The sequence below is a fragment of the Prionailurus bengalensis genome, chromosome F2 (genome assembly GCF_016509475.1).
Source record: "Prionailurus bengalensis isolate Pbe53 chromosome F2, Fcat_Pben_1.1_paternal_pri, whole genome shotgun sequence".
In the NCBI taxonomy this organism is placed as follows: domain Eukaryota; kingdom Metazoa; phylum Chordata; class Mammalia; order Carnivora; family Felidae; genus Prionailurus; species Prionailurus bengalensis.
The window spans coordinates 12,433,959-12,457,106 of NC_057353.1; the positions used below are offsets into that span (position 1 = coordinate 12,433,959).

At 41.3% G+C, this 23,148-nt stretch overlaps 1 protein-coding gene across 1 annotated transcript in view; it reads left to right on the forward strand.

The window, feature by feature from the left end:
• Positions 1-246: 246 nt before the first annotated feature.
• The window catches only part of CLVS1 (clavesin 1), a 174,716-nt gene continuing 151,814 nt past the window's right edge, over positions 247-23,148 (forward strand). The window contains exons 1-2 of the mRNA XM_043601136.1: positions 247-433; positions 12,186-12,813. Of these exons, the coding sequence (XP_043457071.1) occupies positions 12,359-12,813 (455 nt within the window). The 5' untranslated portion in view covers positions 247-433; positions 12,186-12,358. The remainder of the gene's footprint in view (positions 434-12,185; positions 12,814-23,148) is intronic.

Genomic DNA, 23,148 nt, shown 5'->3' on the forward strand with positions numbered 1-23,148 from the left:
TCTACACACACACACACACACACACACACACACACACACACGGGTCCGTTTCAGAGGTTGCATTAATCTGAAAGATTCTGTTTTTAAGATTGGTGGTAGTTGGGGTCGGGGGTGATGGTTCCTGTACTTTTTGTCCCAGGTGTTACAAAATTACAGTAATTCTTGGTATTGTCTTGATGGAACGGGGGAAAGCAGCGGTGCGGAGGCACTTAGGACCCAGGGGAAAGCCAGGCTTGGTATAGAAGGACAGAGTCTCCGGCGCACACGCCTCCTACCAAAATCACAGCCCCGTGGAGCCGGGGCTCTCATTCACAGCTTTCTAGAGAAATCTGAGCCCGAACCTGCCAGAATAGGGGATCTCACCCACTCAGCTCAGCAGCGAGGACACCTGCAGAAACACATTCCTAAAGCAAGGCTGAGCGGCTGTATGAAGGTATTTGTTGCCTTTTTTCTCCCTTCTGTATTTGCAGCGCCTCCCCGCCTTTCCCCCCAGCTCTTGCGATGCCATGGCTGCGGCGTTTCAGCACTTCGGTGCGTGGACAGCTCCCATCTGCAATCCCTCCGCACTCCATCCCTCCCGCACCCCACTTTCCACGCCTTCGCGGTCCATCCTCCTCCTCCGGGCGCCCGCTCAGCCTGCGCTCCCTTACACCATCAGCACCCCCATCTCTCCACCATCACCGTCATGATCTCCACCATCACCAGCGCCGTAACTACAGTCCACACAACTGTGTCTTGTCACTTAGACAAAGCCCGAGGTCCTCAGGGTAGAGCAAAAGAACCCAAGTTTTCAGGCGCAGGAAGGAAAGTTCAGGTGTACAACACCCTTGAAAACAAAGAGACGCCTGCTTGAGAGAAAGGGAAAGTGAAGCCAGGACAGAGAGAGACCCTGAACAGGGGGACAGATGGGGCACTTGCCAGACACCAGCAGTTAGCCAGCTGCCTTTCAGCAGATTAGGGGCTGTTTTAGTTAGTTCAGCAAATTAACATGGCCTGGGGTATAGTGTTATTCCAGCAAAACAGATATGTAAGCTCAATCTGTGTTTCTGGTTTTCCAATGGAGAATCACCAGGAAGCAGGGTGGGGGTGACTGATGACTCATATTCACCCACACGCCAATTTGCCTTCCTAAGCGTTTATTACAGAAACTCTGGAATTAAGTTTTTTACGGAAATGTTTTGTAAAATGGAGACCCCCAAAGATGAACTCTGTGGCCAGAGTAAAAATTAAAATGTTGATGATGATAACCTAACAAATGTGGCTCTCATTGGAAAGTGCTATTTGTTCCAGGGTCTCTTCCTGTCTAGTTATTTCATTTTGGTTTTCCAACCTTTAAACCTCTCTTTGAGGCAGAGAAGATAGATCCCTTGGCCAAAAGGCCAAAGTAGTAATGATATTCAGAGCAGATGGCCTGTCTTTGTTCATCACTAGTCAAGGACTGACTCGGATTTGGAAGGCGAGATTTTTGTGTGCTTTCTCAGTAATCAGGCGATAACACCATTTTCCCATAATAGTAAAGGGTAATAGAGTGCAAAAATTGAAAAGGCATTTTATGTAACTATGTTCTGCTGGGCTCTGCTTTTAGAGTGCTATCATTTTCTATCTCAGCTGAAGGGAAGTTGGAACATCTTTCAAATATCCGGAAGGTCCAAACCCAAGTCATAGCACCTCTTTAATTTATCCAGGATCATCTCTTTTATAAGAGTTAACAAACATCAGAAAATAAGAACTTGAGCCTGTCAGAAATGAAAATCTTTCAATGAATACCCATTTAATCAATTATTACTGAAGAGCAAAGTATTGGGTGGGTTTTTTTGTTTGCAAATTATTTTTCATAAAAATAACAAAATAACATCTTAATTAAAAATGAAATGGATCGTGTTTTCATATGAAAATAATGTCTTAATTAAACAATTAAGTTTAAACCAGAGCACAGAGAAGGCTTATTTAAAAATCACTCTTGTACATTTATTCTGCTTTCCTTAAAAAAAAAAAAGAGTCAATAAAGCAAGTTTTGTCTAAACTGGCTTGCTCATTTTGTCAAAAATAAAGCTAGTCAAAAACAAGTATCTTCTGGAAGAAGTTTTGAGGAAAAATTCACACCAAATACTCTTCTGGAATGAAGAAGAGTAGATTTTGTCAAAAGGTACTTGCCGCTATTAATTACATAAATACTGGCATAATTCAATTTGCCTCTAAAATTCACTCACTTTTGAACTCAAACTAAAAAAACTAGTGAAAATATTTGGTGAAATATTTGCTCATTTATATACTGTCTTTAGATTGGTAATATCCACAGTAAAAAAAGACCCCTCACATCCCAAAGAAACAAGATTCTTAATATACCCTTATCTGTTTGCAAAGAATGGTTCATCCCAGATAATTTTTTAAAGTGTACATATTGCCTGTTCTAGCTGCTTCAAAACAGAAACTCAGGCCAGGAATCCAGTGCCTCTAATGCTGCTGCCTTCCTGTGCTTAATACAATTTCCTGAGGTTGGGGAAAATTCAAAACAATGCTGCTTCGGTGAGATTTACAGGCATCTGTCTCAGAAGTGATGCCTTTCTCTGATGAAATATTATGCTAGGCTTATTAATTTTTATAGAGTGCTCCTATCCTGGCTGCTTCTTTTATTCTTTCTTCTATTAAGGGCTATTTCACTTTTTTCGTATTTTCAGTAACATAACATTCTCATTTTTATAATGGATCTAAAGGTGAACAGAAGACAGGGGCGCCTGGGTGGCGTAGTCGGTTAAGCGTCCGGCTTCAGCCAGGTCACGATCTCGCGGTCCGGGAGTTCGAGCCCCGCGTCAGGCTCTGGGCTGATGGCTCGGAGCCTGGAGCCTGTTTCCGATTCTGTGTCTCCCTCTCTCTCTGCCCCTCCCCCGTTCATGCTCTGTCTCTCTCTGTCCCAAAAATAAATAAACGTTGAAAAAAAAAAATTTAAAGGTGAACAGAAGACATATTTTCCATCACAGTGGCATCATACATTTTTGTAGACATGTTCACAAAGGGCACATCCTTTTGGAATCATGGAGTGCAAAGCTGGTAAATTTTTATTTCCCAAACGGGGGACTCAGGAACTCTTCAGAGCTAGTGGTGTCTTCTCACTTTTGCAAGCTTTACAAAAAGACACCTTATTAACCCTGAGAAGTCTATTCATGACTTTACACACACTTCCTCAAAGCAGAGTCATCCTTAGTAAATGGATTCAGACTTATTTGGATCTTCTCTCCTTTCCTGTTACATAGTTACTGAGGCAGGAGGTAACATAGCAAAACGAATATAAAAACTACGAAGTTTGGTCCCATGTAGTCAGCCCAGAAATACCCCTCAACATTGCCAAGAGAGATCTTTTCCTACATTACACCCTTCTCCCAAATTTTGATAATTTTGATCGTTGTTCATCTTATCCAGATTTCAGTGGAATAAATTTGTTTCAGGAGAAGATCCACAATGTGAATTGCTGCAAGTCTGTAACCCCCTAACATCAATCCCAAGTGTTGTATCTCTCTAGACAGAACCATGCTTACCTTTTTATCCAAGTTTGTCTTAGCTAAAGCGAAGTTTGTCTTTGGTTTGATTCTTCATGGATGTGGAAATCAACTGGACACTCACCTTCCCTCAAACACCTTTCATTTATTCAGTTAATAAGTTCATTATTGTTCACTACCTCTGCTCCCCTTCACAGCCCTTTATCATCTCTTCTCTGGCCAGGTGCTCTCCCTTTTCATGGACATGTTTCGGTATGAGAAAGTTTTCTGTGTAGGCAGCTAACTTTCTATGAGCCTTTCTTCTTCCTGATTTCTGAGCCAGCAGGAATATTCCCCATATGTGTTTTAAGATGATTGCTCTTGTCTTCTGGACCCTTTTAACCACATCTCCAATTTATTGATATTATGTAAGCCAACCTTCTCCACCTCTTCTCCTTAAAATCACATCATGTCAATTCAGCTTCTGTTATTGGTCAAATGTCTTGCCTAAAGCTCCATACCTTTATATGTCTTAAGTTACATAGTGTATTCAGTGTTCATTATGTTGTAGTTTGGGAGGAAGGGAAGTCCTGGGCCTGGGAATGGCGGAAGGGCTCCCATCATAGGTTTTATGAGTAAGAGAACTCTAGTCTGATGTGTGATCAGAATAACACAAAATAAACAAAACATGAGATTCTCCTCTTTTTCTCTCTCTTCCTTCTTTTTCTCCCTTCCTTTCTCTTAGCATTTCTTGCTTACCCCACTCCTTCCTTTCTTCATTGTTTTCTGTTTACATATAGAGCACACAAGCACATGTACAATTAATGGAGTGAGTGATCTGACAAACTTTTATGAGCATTGGTATTCCAAAAGGAGTGAGACACTGGATGTGCTTTTAGTCTCCTGTTGGACACAGTAGCACTGTTTTTCACAGACAGGGTGAGCTTGACCTCACAGGTAATTAACCTACCTTCTCAATCCTTTTGATTCACTGCAAATCCTCTTGAGCAGTGCTTCCCAAACAAGGTACATACAAATTGCTTGGGAATTCTGGTACCCGTTCAGCAGGTCTAGGTGGGTACTGACATCCTGTATTCCCAATAAGCTCCTGGGTCCTGCTGATGCTGCTGATCCATGGACCACACTTTGAGAAGTAAAGACAACAAACAATTTCCTTCTTTTTAAACATTCCCACCTTAATATCTGACTAACAAATAATGGCACTCATACTAAAACAAAACAAGAACCATCCTGGGATCCAAGACAATAACAGCTTAGAAATTATAACTGTAGTTGAGGAGAAAGTTATACAAATAACCCCTTTCTTCCCACCTCACCCTTATGCACCTTGTTGTGTTCTATGTTGACCTTGAAGTTTTCTTAACTTTGATTCCTGTGGCCAACATCATCTGCCTAATCACATCTAGAAGGGTCCCAGTCACATAGAATGCTGGGGAAAACAGAGAGGAAAAGAAAGCAAGTGGCTTTAGTGGCCATCTTTGGGTGAACCCTGCCTTTCTTACGTTTTTCCAGATCCTCTTCCTCTAAAGAGTCTATTCTTAGAGAAATACCCTCTTCCCTTGATGAGAGAAGAGTCACATGTTTGTTTGTTTTTTCCTTTCCCTCCTGCTGATACTCCTAAGAAGCACAACTAAAATTAAATTTTAAATTGGGGCATTGACTGCCAGTGACTTCTTATGGGGATAGTTTAATAGCAGAGAAAAAGTTCTAGTCTAATTTTCTACATCTTAATACATTTTTCCCTGTAGATTGTCTTTATTTAACATACAGTGAGGTATAAGGTAAACACTACTTCAGCTAAATACCCTTCTACAGTGAAGAGGCAGAAAAACCCCATGCCTTCTTTACAAGTTGTCTTTTCCATCAACTCCTTGAATTATTTTTCCCAAAGCAAACTAAAAGAACAAAAGTCGTATAGCTTGTTCTAGAACAAAGGTCACAATCGTCTGTCAAAAGGTCCATCTTCAGCGTCCCAGACTACTCTAATTCTGACCTGGCATTTATTTTGGGTACAAGTTCCCAGTGTCTCTACTCTGATGGAACTCATTCCAATTTACTCTTAATCTTTCTTGTGGGCAAGAGCAAATGGGAGAAGATGACTGTGTGCTTAGTTGCTATTTTAAAGGGTGCCAATGGAGTCAACACAATGAATATTTATATGGCAAGGGTAAGCCCTGGGCTAAGATTGAGCTAAAGGTGATGGACATTTGACCGTGAGCCAGGGGCTAAATTCTGGTCACACTGTACTTTCAGATGATTAAAGGTCTCCCTTTTATCCTTCTAGACTTCTCTCCCTGCCCCTGATATAAGTAGTTCATAACTGCAAGTTGGGTAATGTTTGAGAGAACATTGATGGGCTAGGAACCATTCTGTTACTCCCAGGATTTATGTTCTTTTGCCAGTACTTATGCAGAGAAGTCATACAAGCCCTAATGGTCAGTTTCAAATTCATCATTTGGAAAAAAGACTCTTTTCTATTTAGCACCAAAGAATATTATAATCAGCCAGCCTCTAAGATTAAATGTAGGTGCCACTGGCAGTAAGGGAGCTTATCATCTTTCGGAAAAGATTTCAAATACAGTTGTACTTAAAAAAAAAAGATTTTTGCTCACTGTGATTTTCAATTTTTGTCTAGATGTATCAGCAGCATCTATTTTTATTTCATTCAGTATAAAAATTCCTTTCCACATTCCTAGGGGAAAAACATAGTTAAAAATTTTGAAGTGAGATTTTAGAAAGGTGAAGAGTCATTGGGGTTAACTTAATTCAATATTCATTTAAAATCTGGAAACATAATTTTCACACCTACTAATGAATGAGGTAGTTGATTAGACTTTCATGTGGAAAGTTTTATCTCTGAGATTCATTTTTCATTTTTTTCTCATAAAAACAAATGTGGGTATAGTTTCTCACTTATATTTATATTAATTTAAATTTATGTGTACTTAGAAGGGTTCTTTGTATTACCAAGAACATCCCAATGCAATAAATATTTGAAGTATTTTCATTATTTATCGATGTTCTTATATTTCCAACAGTATCTAGGCTTCATAGATTTTATCTTTCTGGTCGTGACAACAATATACTCTTTCCTCCCCAGATCTGGCCAACTTTACAACATCCTTTAAATGATCTTCCTTAGGACTGGTGGGGTGTGGGTGTGTGCCTGTTGTGTGAGTGAGTCATTGTGAGGGCACAAGTGGTGTAGAGAAATCACCTACACTGAGTGGCAGGGCAAGGTCATTGATAGAACATGGGCTTTATGTCAGGTGGACTGAGGTGTGAATCTTCATTCTTCTAGCTATAATTAATCTATCTAAACCTCAGATTTATCCTCTCATATAATAATTAACAACCCGGCTTTAAAGGCTGGTGTGGAGATGAGATCATAGAACATCAAAGCTGTAGGCACATAATAAGTACTCAACAAATATTTGTTTCCTCATGCCCCGAGTTTTTAACATTAGTTTATTATCTGACTTAAGACCAGTGCTTAGTTGTTCTAAGACTCAGTATCTTTTTATTCACCTGGAAACAACAAAATTACGGTATCAACAAGATTACAGTAAGTGTAAAATGGAGCTTTTTATTTCCAAAGCACTTTTACCTACATCAGTTCACATGGTCCTCAGCATCTCCTAAAGAATTCTTTTTCTTCTACTTCTTGCAGTATCACTGTAACAATGAAGAAAGACAATTGGTGTAAAATGCTTTGAGATAATACATACACATGTACATAGTCTGTAGACAAGATCTGGTTATTGGCTTATATTTAATGTGTGCTTCTGAAGATAATGAAATAAATGAAAGTAATAAATTATAAAATAACCAAAATCAATTTTATTTCAATTATTTTGCTTTCTGAAATGACTTTTCCACCTGGATTCTTTAGTTCATAAATACTAGGATATATGTTTATAGGTGTGTGTGTGTGTGCACGCACGCGCGCACGTGCACTGAATTTTGCATAAGGGAATACACAAATAGATCTTTTCTAATGGAAACTTGAGAGGAGGTGAGAATCTTAAATCTATGGATGCCATGATTTCAAATATCACGATACAAAGATTCTTCTTTTCTCTCTCTCATACAAAATACTACTACTTAAATGTGTAGTTTATTAGAAAAAACATGCGTTAGAAGTGGAAGTTAGCTCCTATGTTGGGCTCCTTAGGGCACATGGTGAGTTACTCTCCATGTATCTGTAACAATGTCTAAAAAAAGAATCATTTGGGACCCAAACAGCAATGGGAAAGATTGTTTCTGAGGCCCACATGCATCTCCCTCAAGTACCCTTTTTGATTATCAAGCACATTTCAGTCCCCAGATCATGTTTCGCACTCTGCTAGGCATGGCAAAATATCAATCCTTCAAATAGAATGGTAAGATCTTTGATCTGGCATTTTAGCCAAAGGAAAATACATAAAGGAAGAGCAAAAGTTTGCGACAGCTGGAAAAGGCATCGACAGCTAGATTTTTTAAACAGCTTTAGTCATCTTCTGGCGAAGAAACAAGGACAACACTAGACTTCTGTAAGGTATGGTATTAGGCTACCGAAGAATGTCTGTCAACTCCTTCAGCACATTTAGGCTTGTAGAGTGGTAAATCTAGAAGGAATTTTAGTAAAGGACAGTAGGGTTCTGAGAGGGAAGGTGACTCACTGAAGGTCACACAGCTCTTAAGTAGTAAATATTAGAACCTCTTTGCTACACATAAGAGGCAGAACGACACAGTAGAAAAGAGCATGGGACTGGAGAAAGATTACTTGGTCTTGAATCCAATATCTGCCAGTTAGTAGCTGTGTAACCTTGGGAAACTCATTTTACCTCTCTATGCCTCAGTTCCCTCACCTGAAAAATGCAGACAATAATATACTCTTCTCATACAGTTGTAAAGATTAAAGAATGTAATATATAAATAGAGAGTATTAAGTGCCTGGGACATAATAACTACAGTTATAATAAATTGGAAATTAAAGCTCTTGTTATTATTCACACCTCTAGGACAGAAAACGACTCCTATTTCATGTGATACCAAGTCCAATGTATCCCTTTATACTTGTTTGACAAATTTAGAAAAGTTGAATGAGAACCAAGTCCTTCACCTGAACAGAAGATGACAGTCAAGTGAAATGCCACGTCCTGGAGAACGTTCTTGAACGGCATAGCATTTTTAACCTTAAATATTATCAATTGAAGTTGTTCTTTAAGTAGCAGTTTATTCAGAGATCTGAAGTGAAGGATTTGCCTTTAATGGAAAATATCTGTTTCATCCTGAGTATGAAACCCAGCGACCCTAGCTTGGGTTCTCTCCCCAGAAGCTTCTACTGTATGCTGAGGACAGAATAAAGATGTAGATTGAAGCAAATTTATTTCAGTTATTATAGATTGGAGGCATAGCTATGTGTGGAAGCAGGCCATGAAAAATGCAACCTCCGCTCTCTCCTTGAACCCATAGTAATTTATTTCAGAAACATTGTAGAGTTCCCTGAACTGTAAGGTGTTTAACTTGCTCCCAGAACCTTTAAATCTTCTGAAGGGGACAAGCTATTGCTATGACTTGTCTAAACGTCCTGTGCCATGGCTTGGAACAGGGACCATCACCAAGCGTGCTTCAAGGAGGCAGTAATCTGAAGTACAACGTGCCTAGGCTAAATTCTCCTAGGAAATTAAGTTAGCTGCAACACTGTCATTTAAGGAAAATGATTCCAGAGGCATCCAACAGAATGGGAAGCAACTCACTCATTGAAACAATGCTTTGACTACCTTCTTTATGCATTTACTCTCTATACTTTTCGGGCACCTATGCCCCAGTAGACACTGTGTTAGGTGCTGAGGATAGATGGTGAGCGTAACAAAGGTGCTCCACCCATGGGGCTGACACTCTTTGTGCCAGGCCCTGTACTGGGGATACACAGATGAGTGGGATCCAGCTCTTCTCCACAAAGAGTTCAGAGGAAAAAGGGAGGGAGGAAAATGGCAGTGACATGATGCGGTCAGGGCTGTGAGGCTACCAGTGACCTGTGAAGGTCAGGGAGGCTTCCTAGAGAAAGTGATGTCCAAGATGACTCCTGAAGGGCAAAGAGGAGTTCGTCAGTGGTTATTCTTTGTCAAGGTCCTGAGAGGTGAGGAGAAATGTCAAGTGACTCCGTGTGGCTACTTGGCCAGATGGTGAATCTGGAGAGAGATAGGCACCACACGGCGAAGCGTCTTAAAAACCTTACTACATAGTTTTATACTTTATCCTAGGACAATTGGACAATTCAAGGAATGACATGAGCAGATTTCAATTACAATACAGAGAATGGATGAGAAAAGGGCAAGTTTGGCAGCAAAGGTGCCGTAGGGAGAATGTTGCAGGGCTAAATAGACAGTGTGAGATTGGATGGAAAAAATGGGCAGATTTAAGAAATATTATGGAAGTAATTGTCTGGAAGTGGGCAATAAGGGAGAGAGTGGAATAATAGTGGACTCCCAGGTTTTTAGAATGGAAGCTACACAGAAGGTGACATTAGTCACTAAGGGATGGAGGTGGAAGGACAAATTCAAGATGAGGAACGATGGTTAGTTCAGGTTTAAGCATATGGAGTCTGTGGTGTGTAGAAGATGTGTCTGTGAGGTTGCTGAAAAGGCAGTTGGATATGTAGCCTGGAGACCGAGAAAGAGCTATAGACTGAAGTTATATTACACGTAGGCGGTCACATCTTGGGGCAAGATCCTGGAAACACCCAGTAAAGTGTTCACAGAAAGAGAAGAGGGAGCAGGGATCAACACGGCTAAAAGAAAAATCACGGTGTCTGGAGTTAGAGAAAGAGAGTGGGAGAATGGGGGAGAGAGTTTTAAGAAGGATGAAGTCAGCAATATAAAATATTGATAGGGGTCACCCATAAAGAGTACTGAAATTTGTCTATTGGATATAGGAACAAAAATATCATCACTAGTAGGGTGACCATCTTTCTGGGTTTGCTTAGAATTGTCCCAGTTTATAGCTATTGTGCTAGCATTATTATTATTATTAGCACCCCTCATGTCTAAATTTGGATAATAAATTATATGATCTTCCTGGTCAGTTCGTTGGTGGGAATAGTAAGGACATATTGCTGTGAGCGTGGGGATGAACTAGAAAAGGAGACATGAAACAAGGGAATTTTCTGAACGGCTTTTGTAAGGCTACTAGACAGGGAATTTTAACATCAGATGGGTGTTGAACGAGATGGGTTTGGCAGTTTCTTCCAATCCTGGGAATAGTTCGTAGCATTATTTTCCATTTACAATCCTAAGTCCTTAAAATTAGTGAAGCTCAAGACTTTATTCTATTTCTTGTTTTTGCATATTGCAGAGCTAGATGCCGTTTTCTTACAAACTATTTTACAAAGCCAACATTTTACACATCGAATTTCTATTACTCCCTCATCTTGACAATGAATACCAGTTACTTTAACTATTCTTCATCTCCCCTATACCACAATATAAAACAGAAATGTGTGAGTTGACTGTCTCCCTTAAGAACTAACTGGTCATTCTAAATTAAGCAGAAGAATAATTTTGTCTTTTACATTATTTTGTATGATAAAGCATTACCAATAATAACTAAGTTGGGAATAAATATTCTTCCTCTGATTGCAGATACTGTCGACCTAGGAAAGCTAGGAAAAAAATATGCCTTCAAGTTCATTTACACCTAGTATGTCTTCTGATTTTTAGAACTTCCAGATCATACCAAACAAATATCTGAAGGCATTAAAATATGAATTTATATTTAAAATGAGGAAGATGTAAATAATATAGATGTCCTTCTGTATACCGTTTAGGTGTAGACATCTTAAGAGATACGTATGAGGAGATTAAAACAATCATCATAAGTAAAATAATATCTCCGAACAACAGGAAAGTTATGTAAATGGGAGGATTTTTAAGCCTGTGTGGATATTGGGTCAGCAGGAAAGCAATCAGGAGTTTCAAATCCCTTTGCCTTTCCTACAGAAGACTAACAAAGGCAAATAATAAAGCCGCTTGTAAGACACGTGAGCATCCTTTCTCATTGCTGTTGAATTTGATTATTGAAGGTCAGGCTTCCAGCCACGAGGCTGCCCCCCTCCCCCTCCCCCCAGCTGTTGTCAGCTCAGTTTTGAGTAATTAGGTACCTGTGGGGTTAGGATAGAGTGACCTTTAACAGTCCCTTTTTATTGTTAAGATGCAAATAACTGCCTTTGAAAAAGGTGGGGGAGGGGGCATTTCTGTGAAAGGTACTTCTCTTTGAGAAAAGAGGCTACTGGGGAGGCTAATAAATTGTCCAGCAGCCCTAATTTCTCTGCCACATCTAGGCCTGTGAACAGCCCCATAAAGCATGCTGTAACAGAGAAGGATCTTTCTTCTTAGTGTTTCTTAAAGTACTTAATAAAAGAGCGATCTATTACTAATCGGACCATACGCTATTATGGTAACTAGTCAGTGTGACTAGAAAGTTCCAAATATTTGCATATTATGCATTCAGGAGGTCAACAATAAAATTATCCCAATTACACCATTTTAACGATAATTTAGCCTTTATTCTTTGGATACCTAATCTAATCAAACCCACAGCACAATACCGCCTTTTTTTTTTTTTTTTTAATCTAAGTTCCAATTAATTTGCCCAGATTTTCTTTGTATCATCACTGTTTTGTCTCTCTTGTGTGCATTTGTTTTGCAGTAAGAAATGGTCTCGTTTTTGCCTCCTTTCTGGATGGCCACCACCACATAGGACCTGAATGTCCTACAGCTTTCTAAGAACAGAAAGAAGGCCTTCGATTTGTCTGTTTCAGTGGCAGCTTGGTAGCAGAAAAACTGTTGAATGGGCCCCGATTTCAGCAGACCATCGGGTGAATGGGACCAGTCTCCCTTCTTCCAAAATATCAGCAATTAAGCACTTGGAAAGGAGATTTGGCCAAGATGACCCATTTACAGGCCGGACTCAGTCCAGAGACTATAGAGAAAGCTCGCCTGGAACTGAATGAAAACCCAGATGTTTTACATCAGGATATCCAGCAAGTCAGGGACATGATCATCACCAGGCCTGACATTGGATTTTTGCGTACAGATGATGCCTTCATCCTGAGATTTCTCCGAGCCAGGAAGTTTCACCAAGCAGATGCCTTTAGACTCCTGGCCCAGTACTTTCAGTACCGCCAGCTACACCTGGACATGTTCAAAAACTTCAAGGCTGATGATCCTGGCATTAAGAGGGCTCTCATCGATGGGTTCCCCGGAGTGCTGGAAAGCCGAGATCACTACGGCAGGAAGATTCTTCTGCTCTTTGCGGCCAATTGGGACCAGAGTAGGTAAATGTAGATAGTGTCTTTCCTTGGTTTTTCCTTTTTATAAGCATACGTACTGCATGTTTAGGGTCGTATGGCTTTCATTTAAAAAAAAAATGAGAAAAAATGTGTGACTAACGAGCTTTTCTTTAAAAAAATATGTATGTATAGTTTCCCCTCCCTGACCCCAAAGGAAGTTTTAAGGCCACAGGATTACTGTCATCAAATGCAATTCCAGATTCACAGCAGTGTTTTGGAACAATAGAATCGTAGTGTTAGAATGGCAAGACACCTTAGAAATCATTATTATGTTCATCAGAGTGGGTCATTTATTTTAATAAAATTGAAAGCTGGTCTTCTAGAAGAACCATATATTCTGCCTTTAGTGTTCTCATCTTTAACAGCAAAAACAACAAAAATGGATTCAGTAGATGGCTTTAAATCAAGTGTTTTCATCACGTAAATAATTTCTTGGATCCTCTCCATGACTTTAATATCCTGTATTTCTTCGGAGTGCCAGACCTCTCTACCCAAGTGCATCTCTCCCTGAAAATCCTGTAAAGAGCCGCAAACTCAGCATGGCTCAAATCGAACGCACCATCTTTCCCACTATACCTGCTTTTCCAGCCTTCCAGTCTCCCCACCCAGAAATCCGGGTGTCGTCCGTGACTGCTTCGTCCCTTTGCTCCTCGCAGCCGATTAATTGCCAAGGCCACGCCTTTCTTCTCAAAAGTCTCAAATCTCGTCACTTCTCTTTGCTCCCCTTGTCACTGCCTTGGTTTAGGTTCTCTTCATTTGTCCCTTGAATTTCTGCAACAGACTTGTCACGGGCACCCCTGCCTCAGATCTAATCTTTCTCGAGCCATTCTAGTCCATACTGTAGCTGGAGTGACCCTTCCAAAATTCTGTGATGTCGCTCTGCTGATGAAAATTCTTCCATGACCTGCGAAGCCTTCAAGGTAAAGTCAGGTCCTTTGCAATCCATCTTGTACATCTCCTATCTCCTGCTGTACTTCATCCTCTGGCCTTCGCGTTCTCTGGTCCAGCTGGAAGGAAGTATAAGCCTTGCTTTGAATGGCTGAGGTTTTACCATGCCTCCAAGCCTTTGGACTTGCCTCCACAAGCACCTAAAGGAGAGAACCACCACTTCTTATCCCAGTTCCAACCACCCTGGACCCAATCTGCCCTACCATTTATACTCATCTTCCTGCTTCTTCACTCTGTAGTCTTCATCTACTGCCAGCCCCAACCCTTTTTAGTTAAGTGCCCTTCTTTTGTTCATATTTCCATTAACCTATTTGCAAGAGGAGTGTAAGAACCACTGTTAGTACAGCTATTATTTTGGAATACTTACCTCATAGTCTGTTAAGCATTTATGTGTATTGTCTCATTCAACCCAATGAGAACGTTCCACAAAAGGTATTATTATTATCCCTAGTTCACATTTGGTGACACAAGACTTTGAGAAATTAAGTGGCTCGCTCAATGTCACAGAACTAGTGAAATATGGAGTGGGAGTGGACCCCCCAGCAGTCTGACTGGAGAACGAGTTGTCTCAACCCGGCGTTACTACAATCGTGTGTTTACTTGTATACCCTTTCTTACCTCTCCACCCAAGTCTGCAAGTTCCATGAGGTCAGGAAACTGCCTGTTTCGTGTCTTTCATATCTTTTTGGCACAGGGCACACTATCCAACAAATGCTGAATGAGAAAGAATGCATGTATCACTCTCCAAAAATTCACCTGTGGCTTTAGTTTTCACAGAGGTATAATCGTTGAAATTTTTATGGTAGCTGGGGAGACGCAGGTTTGACTTTCAAAATAAACCAAATAATTCCTCCCCAGTATAATTAAAAGGAATTTGTAGGGTGGCCCTTTATTACTTCCTATCATTCCTCCTCCTCTTAAAAATGATAATATTGTAAACTAAGTAATAACTGGCTATTTTCTGGTTGATAAATTGTGATAGCACAACTTAATCCTGAAAAGGTATTTCAGGGTCTTAACTCTATGAGTCTAGAGTTTGGTCAGCTCTGCATCTGGGCGAGAATGCCTCTCCACGTTTCTGCTCTGTTAACACAAGGTCCCTGCCAGAAAAGAGTCCACTGTGCAATCCAGTGTCCTTCAGTGTGCAAGCATACGAACAGCTAACTCCCATCTGCCATCAGAGAATTCCTTCTGAGACACACAAACCATCAACACAGGGCATCCGTCTTATACCAGAGAAAACAGCCATCCTGTTGAGAATGGCATGTTAACATGCTGAATTTTGGAACAGGACAATTTTGATGATTCTGGAGAATAATCGTGCTGACTTCATTTGTTCTTAGTTGTTGTAAGTATTCTAGAACTTCCATCTGTTTAGATGCTAAGTAGTGATTTATCCATAAAAATACATCAGAGCAAAATATCTTATTTTGTATCAGCATTCGGCCCATGTATATCACAAAATGTGTTAAGAAGTAATAACAAATAATAATAGTAAAAAGAAACGAGTCTCCAAGAGAATAATCCAAGTGTTTATGACTACAATAACCTTGAACAAGTTACTTCACTTCTCTGTTCCTCAGTTTCCTCAAGTGTAAAATAAGAAACTCAAGTTAGGTAATCCCTGAGACGCCTTCAGCTCTAATGGCTCATGAACGTGGAGTTCATTCAGCCTGATCCTGTGGATGGATGGATAGGGATTTTAAAATTCACTTTATAGCTTCCTAATTCACTAGGCTTTTTGAAGTAACCTCTCTCTCTTTCTTCCCTCCCACCCTCGCCCCTAGCCTACAAAGGCTGAGTCTACTTGAGATGATTTTTTTTTTCCAAACTCTACAATACCATTTGTTCCAAATATTTTGGTTTCAACAGGAAGGTAAATGATCAGGCTATCCCAGTGACAACCAAAGATCATTAGAAACAAACAAACCTCTGTTGGAACCCGGCAAGTGACATGTGCTTTATTGGTTATATGACCTGGGACAAACAACCTCTCTGAGACTCTTTTCTCATCTGTAAGGTGGAGATGTCTAGCTAATAATATAGTTGGGACGACCAAATGAAAGATGCACTTAAGGAACACAGCTCGTTGTTTGGCACATGGTAAGCACTCAACAAATATGAGCTTCTGGTATTATTGTTAATATTATCAAACATCCCACTACAAAAAGAACGGAGCACAGAGAGTAGATAAATAAAGATAGAGACAGGAGTACAACACTCGAAAATGAAAGTGGGCCGGTGGGTGCGGTCTGCCTGTATGGCCATCCTAAGTACTTCTTTGTTTTCTCCCCGGACACATTCCCTGTCACACAGACCCAGATTAAGTGAGGCCCAAAAGGCCCGGAAGGGTTGGCACAGCTTTGCAAAATGATTACTTCACTCTCATTGGGCCCCTAAGATGACTGGGAAGTGATTTGAATATCTCCTGTGAAAGGTTTGCTGAGATTCAGATGGTTATTAATATTTATTAAAACCGTGTAAATCTCATTCATCTAAACCCAGATGCCACGAACAAAAGCGCAGAAAGGTGACCGGTAGGAAGCGCTGTCCTCCAGAGGCGGGGCTCCCCGGGCCTGGGTGAGGGTGCCAGCTGGAGTGCGGGGGCGCTGGGCTCCTGGAACACACACTGGCCTCCTCCAAAAATCAGGCCTCAGCAGAGAGCTTTGTGGTTTCTGTATTTTCTGAGGCTACCAGGCTGAAGTGAGATGAATTAGATGACATCAGCACTCACATATTTATTCATAAAATGAAGCTGGCCCTTTCTGGGTCACCAGAGGTCACCTTTCAGCCCACCTGCTTGGTAGTAATGGAGACCTGGGGGGGCACCACTGCTCAATGAGCTTTTTGATCTGTCTCACCTAGAGTCTGTTTGCCCCTTAAGATCTGATAAAAAGGAAATCCATTTCTTGTTTCTTTCTGGGCTGCATACTCGTACCTGGTCATACAGCCTGCTTTGCCCGTGAATGCCCTTCCCACAGAGGGAAATGTGATCATAAAGGAGCATGTCTGGTTTTCTTGGATTTTACTCAGCTACAAAGGAGTTAAGTTTGGTCAAGTTATTTTACTTTCTGGAGTCTCCATTCATCAAGTGGAAATGGGTATAATATCTGGCATGTGGAGCTGTTGCAAGGATTAACCCCAGTTGCCCTGCTTGATGGTGTCCAAGATGCGGAATAGAACAGTGATTAAATGCACTCAGAAACTCCGAAGCCAGACAGCTGGCTTCATATCCCAACTGTCTCCTAATCAGCCATGTGATTCTGAGCAAGTTGCTTAAATTCTCATTACACTGTTTCTCACCTGTAAAGCGGGGCTGATGATGATCATAGATTAACATTAGTTGGTGTTCCACAAATGGCAGTTGTTTCTTAAGAAAAAAAAGAAAAATTCCAGTCCAGCAAATATCTAGGCTACTGGGTCACAAGATGTACTTTCCAAATCCAAATAGCAGGATTTGAACCATTACCAACTTTCCTCCACCTGGAAAGGTATAAAGGATGCAGTTGAGTCCCCAAGCCACCATGCTCCAAAGTGCTTTAGGGAAGCTCAGTCATGACTGGGAGGCTCTGAGAAATGACCTGGTCTTAGTGCCCCTCCCTATTGTTGTTTATTACATTCTCAGGCTATGAGAAAGATATTTGGGAAGGAAGGTCCAGATAATGAAAGCCCCATGATAAACTACCATAATATCCATGTGTAAACCAGCTGGTCCCCAGGGAAAAACAATTGGAAATGCAATGCCAATCATAATATGTAAATGACACTTGACCTTCTTTTGTCAGTGTATTGTTTATTTCTCAAAATTAAGAACACTCAGAAATCCGCAAACAGGTTGAAAATTAGTTGGTCCTTTCAGGAAGCTGGGACACCTGAAGGAAGAGCTAAGTTAGGGTAATTGAGTAGAGCAAAAAGGGGGCTAATGGACCATTTCATTACTACCTTCATGCTTATAGAGTTATTGTAAGAAGGCAATGAATCTTGTAGACTGTCTTTCCCCACCGTACATAACAAGGGCTGAAGGTTTGGATCAAAGCACAACCTACTGGATGGAAGATTAGGGAATCTGAGCTGAGACCTCAGACCCAGGGCCAGCATGAGGGTGAGGGATGCCGCCATTTTCCTGGGGTGTAAAATTTAAGGGGGGCACTAAAGCACTCAGTGATCAAAATAAATAATTTTGTCATAAAATATTTTTATAGTTCTAATTTTTATTTAATTAATTAATTAATTTATTTATTTAGAGAAAAAGAGAGCATGAGCTGGGGAGAGGCAGAAGGAGAGGGAGAGAAAATGTTAAGCAGGCTCCATTCCAGCACAGAGCCCAACGCAGGGCTTGATCTCACTGCTGTGAGATCATGACCTGAGCAGAAATCAACAGTTGGACGCTTAACTGACTGAGCCACCCAGGTGCCCCTGTCAGAAAATATTTTAAAATCAAAATCAATGCCAAAAAATCCATGATGAACAAAATGGCAAAATTTAAAAGAAGGCAGGATAAGATCATTAATTTTTCCTCGTGCCTCAGGCTCCCAATATGTCTTGGCAGAGCACTGCTCAGGCCAATCAGATTTCACAAGAGAAAAGCCTTAAGTTGGCTCCTAGTCAATTGTATTACAGCACATAATACTGAATATCTGTATACCGTACAGCTGCACAGAACCTTATGATTCCCAAGCGTTTCCGTGTATGTTTTCTGATTTAATGCTCATTAACCATTTGGGGAGTTTTAGTACCACTAAGGGACAGATGACAAGAGATCGGAGGAGGAGAAGATCCTTTCTAACCAAGGAACTGAATGATTCATCAATGGAAAAACTTAGACTCAAAGCTTCTAATTCCAAGCTCCAGAGACATCTGGAGCCAATTGTTCAGCCCTTGAGTGACTAGTTATTCCAAAACATGCACGGAGCTTCTGAAAGTCTGTAAGTGGATTTCCTGGAGGTGGGTACGTGTGTAGATGAGTGCAGTGAGTCACAGTGGACAGGATCAGCAGGTTAGTGGCAGTGATTCTCAAAAGGAGCACAATGGCCATTCAGAGCTGCTCAGTTCTTAACGCATAGGGCTGTCGAGCATTGTGGAATGTTTTGTATCCCCTCTCCCAGGCACTGTGGCAAGTGAAAAGGTCATCTTCATGTTTCTAAAGCCCTTAGGGGAGCTGGTGTCCACTTTGAGAACCCCTGATGGAGAGTGTCTAGAAATATCCTAACACCAATGTCAATAACTACCATTTGTTAAGCACCTTTATGCCAAGTTATTATTTATACCAAGTTATACAGTAAGTATATGTGTGTGTGTGTGTGTATATATATATATATATACTTATGTGTGTGTGTGTGTGTATATATATATATATATATATATATATATATATACACACATTTTTTTCCCTAATCCTTTCCACAGACCCACAAGGATCTATATGGTGTATAGATAATATATAACAGAGACAGAATTCTTCCCTGTTTTGTCTGAACATAAAGGCTATGCTTTTCTGCTAAGCCTTAGCTGTGGCCTCATTTCTACTCTGACCTCAAAAGTTTCCAGAGCCTCTTACAATCAAAATCTGAATCACTCGTATGTTATTAAGTGTTACTCATATGTTACTACAGTGTGGCTCCAGGGCCCAAATTCAAGGTGTTTCACAATTTCTCCTCAGTTCCCTCTTCTAGCCAAGAGACACTGGGAGGTTCAGGGTAGACAATAAAGCCATTCCTTGTGCATGCGTTCTAATGGGGCTCCAAAGGTGAGGAACATGCTTTAGAGGCTGGGAGCACCAGAAGTTGAGATGATTCTGGAGGCTCAATGTCAAGGGCCTGCCTAGTCCCTAATATGAGGGAAAGGAAGTGGAGAAGGACTTACCGCTTCAGATTGAGCAAATACAAAAGCAGTTGGGGTGCTGACCAATAGACAAGAGTTGTCATTCTTCCATGGGATGAATCCAAGGCCCGTTCATTCCTTCATGTACTCGGTAAACATCCTGAACTACTGCAGTGGTCCAGCCCTGTGCGGGTTCCTGAGGGCCCACAGGAAGCACTCCTGTTCTGAGCTCCCGCTCCCAGAATGGCTCCTCACACCAGTTTCCCCTGAGTCCCTCTAAGCATTAAATGACAGGAAGATGAATGTTAGTAAGGTGCTTGACCTTCTCGCCTTCCCAAGTCTGAAAGCAAGGACGCTGTCATATTTACTTTATCATGTAGAAAACAACCTGGCATCTGTCTGTTCTTAGGGACAGGTGCTTTTCCACTCACTGTTTTGTTCTGGGAAGGTGTTCAGCTACTCCTCGTCCCCTCATGCCAGGCAGTAATTTATTTGATGGATATGCTGGAGATAGAAGCTCCTTCAAACGTCACTGCTTATTGCTGACCTGTGGCAACCTCCAAAGGGCTGACGTGGCAAATGTCCTATAGCTCTGTGGTGTGATTTGGCAGTGGGAGATGAACAGTAAGTAGGTTCTTTCTTCTGATTAAAACCCTGAGGCAGTAGGAGGGATATAACTCTTCAAACTATAAATAAGCCAGTTGATTGAGGTTCACCTTTAGCTTTTGGAAGAGCATAAAAGAGCTTTTTATAAGTAGCAGGGGGTCTACGCCTCTTTCAGTTTGACTGTGCTCAGTATAAGAACTTGTGGCACAAAAGGGGACAAATTTCTAATGTATCCATGCCGAGTATTGGTGAGGTGAGAGGAGATGGGGCAGGCCAAGTGGGTTTTATGTTTCTCACCAGGGCCAGGAAGTCACCCTCCTCCCCAGATCCCAAAGCCTCTTGAGAGCAGCTCAAGAAAAATATTCACTGTCTGTTCTTCCTACAGATACGTTCCTGGAATTGCTCTGGTTGTGATCAGCTTTTGAATTGTTATGAGCTTGGAAATGAGCAAAAATGAACAGAGGGGAGTTATTACAGCCACAAAATCAAACTTGCTTACCAAGTGTTTACCATGTGGCAGACAGTCGTGCTGTTACATAGGTACTATTAATATCCATATTTCGCAGATGATGAAATTAAGGATCAGCGAGGTTAGGTAACCTATCCCAGGTCACACAGCTTAGGTGGTAAGTGGCGAAAACAAGCAGGATCTCAAACCTCATTCATTTGCCATACTTGGGGGCCACTAAGTCAGACATTCAGGGGGCGGTTCCCAGTGAGGTCTCAGTAGGCAAGCAAGCTAACACCAGTCACTTCAAGGTCTCAGACAACTTGAAAAGGATGGCATAGCTCAATAGGCAAATCCTGTTGCCACAGATTCCAATCTCACAAAATCTAGGCAAATTAAGTGTTGGAAATCTTATCCACTAATTACTTAGCCCTAATTATTTGACAATGGTAACAGTGATGACAACTGTGATTATCGTTTTTTTTTTTTTAATTCCAGCTCCCCAAAGGAATCTGGTTATTCCTTGGAATATGTTACCAAAAGGGGTGTCAATATGAGCCTTACTTAAGATAGTGATTGGAGGCCCTCCCCATACCTTGCATTAAAACAGGTGTCCACATGGACTTTCAATTGGCTCACAGAACCCCAGCTCTGCAGCCTGCTAGTGACCCTGGTGCCATATGTAATTCTTCTAACGCATAGTTTCCTCTTTGTCTGGTAATGATCATATGTACTTTGCAGGGCTCTGAGGATTAAGTAAGTTGCTAGAGCAGTAAGGGGTCTGGCACATAGGGAGCCATTTATTTCCTTTCTTAACTGTAATCCAAGTGGTTTTTCCACTTTTATCTCTCTATCTAATCCAGAGTCTAAAATGCCCAAGATATGATTCCTTATTCTGTTAAAAGCTGTTATAAAATAGACTGTATCTCTGTTATGTGCTCCTAAAAAGCTGGTGATTGATGAGAGGATGGAGTTGGGAGAGTTTATGTTGCTTCCTCGCCCTGCTGGACGAGTATATGGCTTGTCATGTGGGTCAGCCAAACGGTTCTTCAAATATTTCTTTTAAATCCCCTTCGTCCTCCACAAAACTCCTTATCAGACATTCTCCAGCATTTCCATGACCATTCCACTTGGTCCAGGGCTCAGCTGCTTTCTGCCGCAGTCTCCATCCCCTTTCGATTGCGTTCAGGCCCTTGGAAGCTTGCCTGTTAGAAGCCATCTCCCACGGGGCTTGAACAGGGTCTTTGTTCTGAGCCCCTGCCTAACTGGGTGGCTGGCCCTCCGAGACATGGCAGATGTCTTATGGCTCCTGCAACATGTTACAAAAGCAGGGCAGCTTTGCAGTGAGAAGGGGCTACAGGGACCAGGAAAGCAAGCTTTTATTGACAGCATATCTTTCCAGGCCAGCCGTTCTTCCCAAACTCACACTTAAAAGCCTAGGAGTTTCAAAGACACGACCCTCATTACCTTGTAGATAAAAAACTGTCCTCCAATGGCTAGAAATCTAAGGGCCTAAGAATAACTTCCTGCTCCTCAGCGCATGGCCTGGATAAAGCAGCCAGCACCGTGAGCTTGCTCTCAATTACTTGACTTGAAATCATGCTGCTATGGGGGCACGCCCTGCGTCTGTTCTTGTAAAGGCCAGTGTCAGTAAAGGAGGGCACGGAGAAAGGGCAAGTTTTAAGCATGATGTTGCCTCTATGCTGTGTTCACTGTTGATTTTCTCATGAGCATAGCTGACTTCTTGAAAGAGTATATCGCAAGAGATGGGACCTTTTCCTGTACAACGCGAAGCTCTTCTGGGTGACTAACTGCTTTCCCCAGTTCTCAATAAACCAGGAAGCATCTTCTGACCCCTTTTACAAGGAGGATACTGTAGAAGGAAGCCCCTTGGCATCTGCCCAGACTTCAACCCCCCAATCCCTGAGCCCCGAAACTCAGCTCTTTAGGAAGCCACCAGCTCTCCTGCCCTTTAAATATGGTTCCTAGATAATGGCTCCTGAGCGGTGATATACAGATCCTTAAGCAGCTGCTGGAATGATTAAATGCCTGCGCTTCCCTGAGGTTGTAAATCAGGCTCAGAAGCCATTTATTGTGAGTGTACTATAAAGCAGTAGAAGTTATTGCTACTATACTGCAAAATGTAACATTGGACAGGAAAATAAAGAGAGGGTAAATTTTGTTGTGAAGGCTTTAAAGTGATGTGTTGTTTTTTCTTTGCACATTCTCTTTCTGTTCCTCGTCATTTTTCTCTTCTCCTTGCCTCTAATTCTTCCCTATCTCCAGTTGTCCCTGCTGGATTAATTTCAAATATGGCACTCCCACAGATAGCACCCAGTGCCTTTCTGGAATAGACAATGTTCATATTAGTAATGCTCCCAGGCTTCGAGCACCTCCTTATGCTGCACTATTAATTTAATCCTCACAACAATTTATGAAGGAGATATTATTATTCTTATTTTTAAAATATTTTTTATGTTTATTTATTTGTGTGTGTG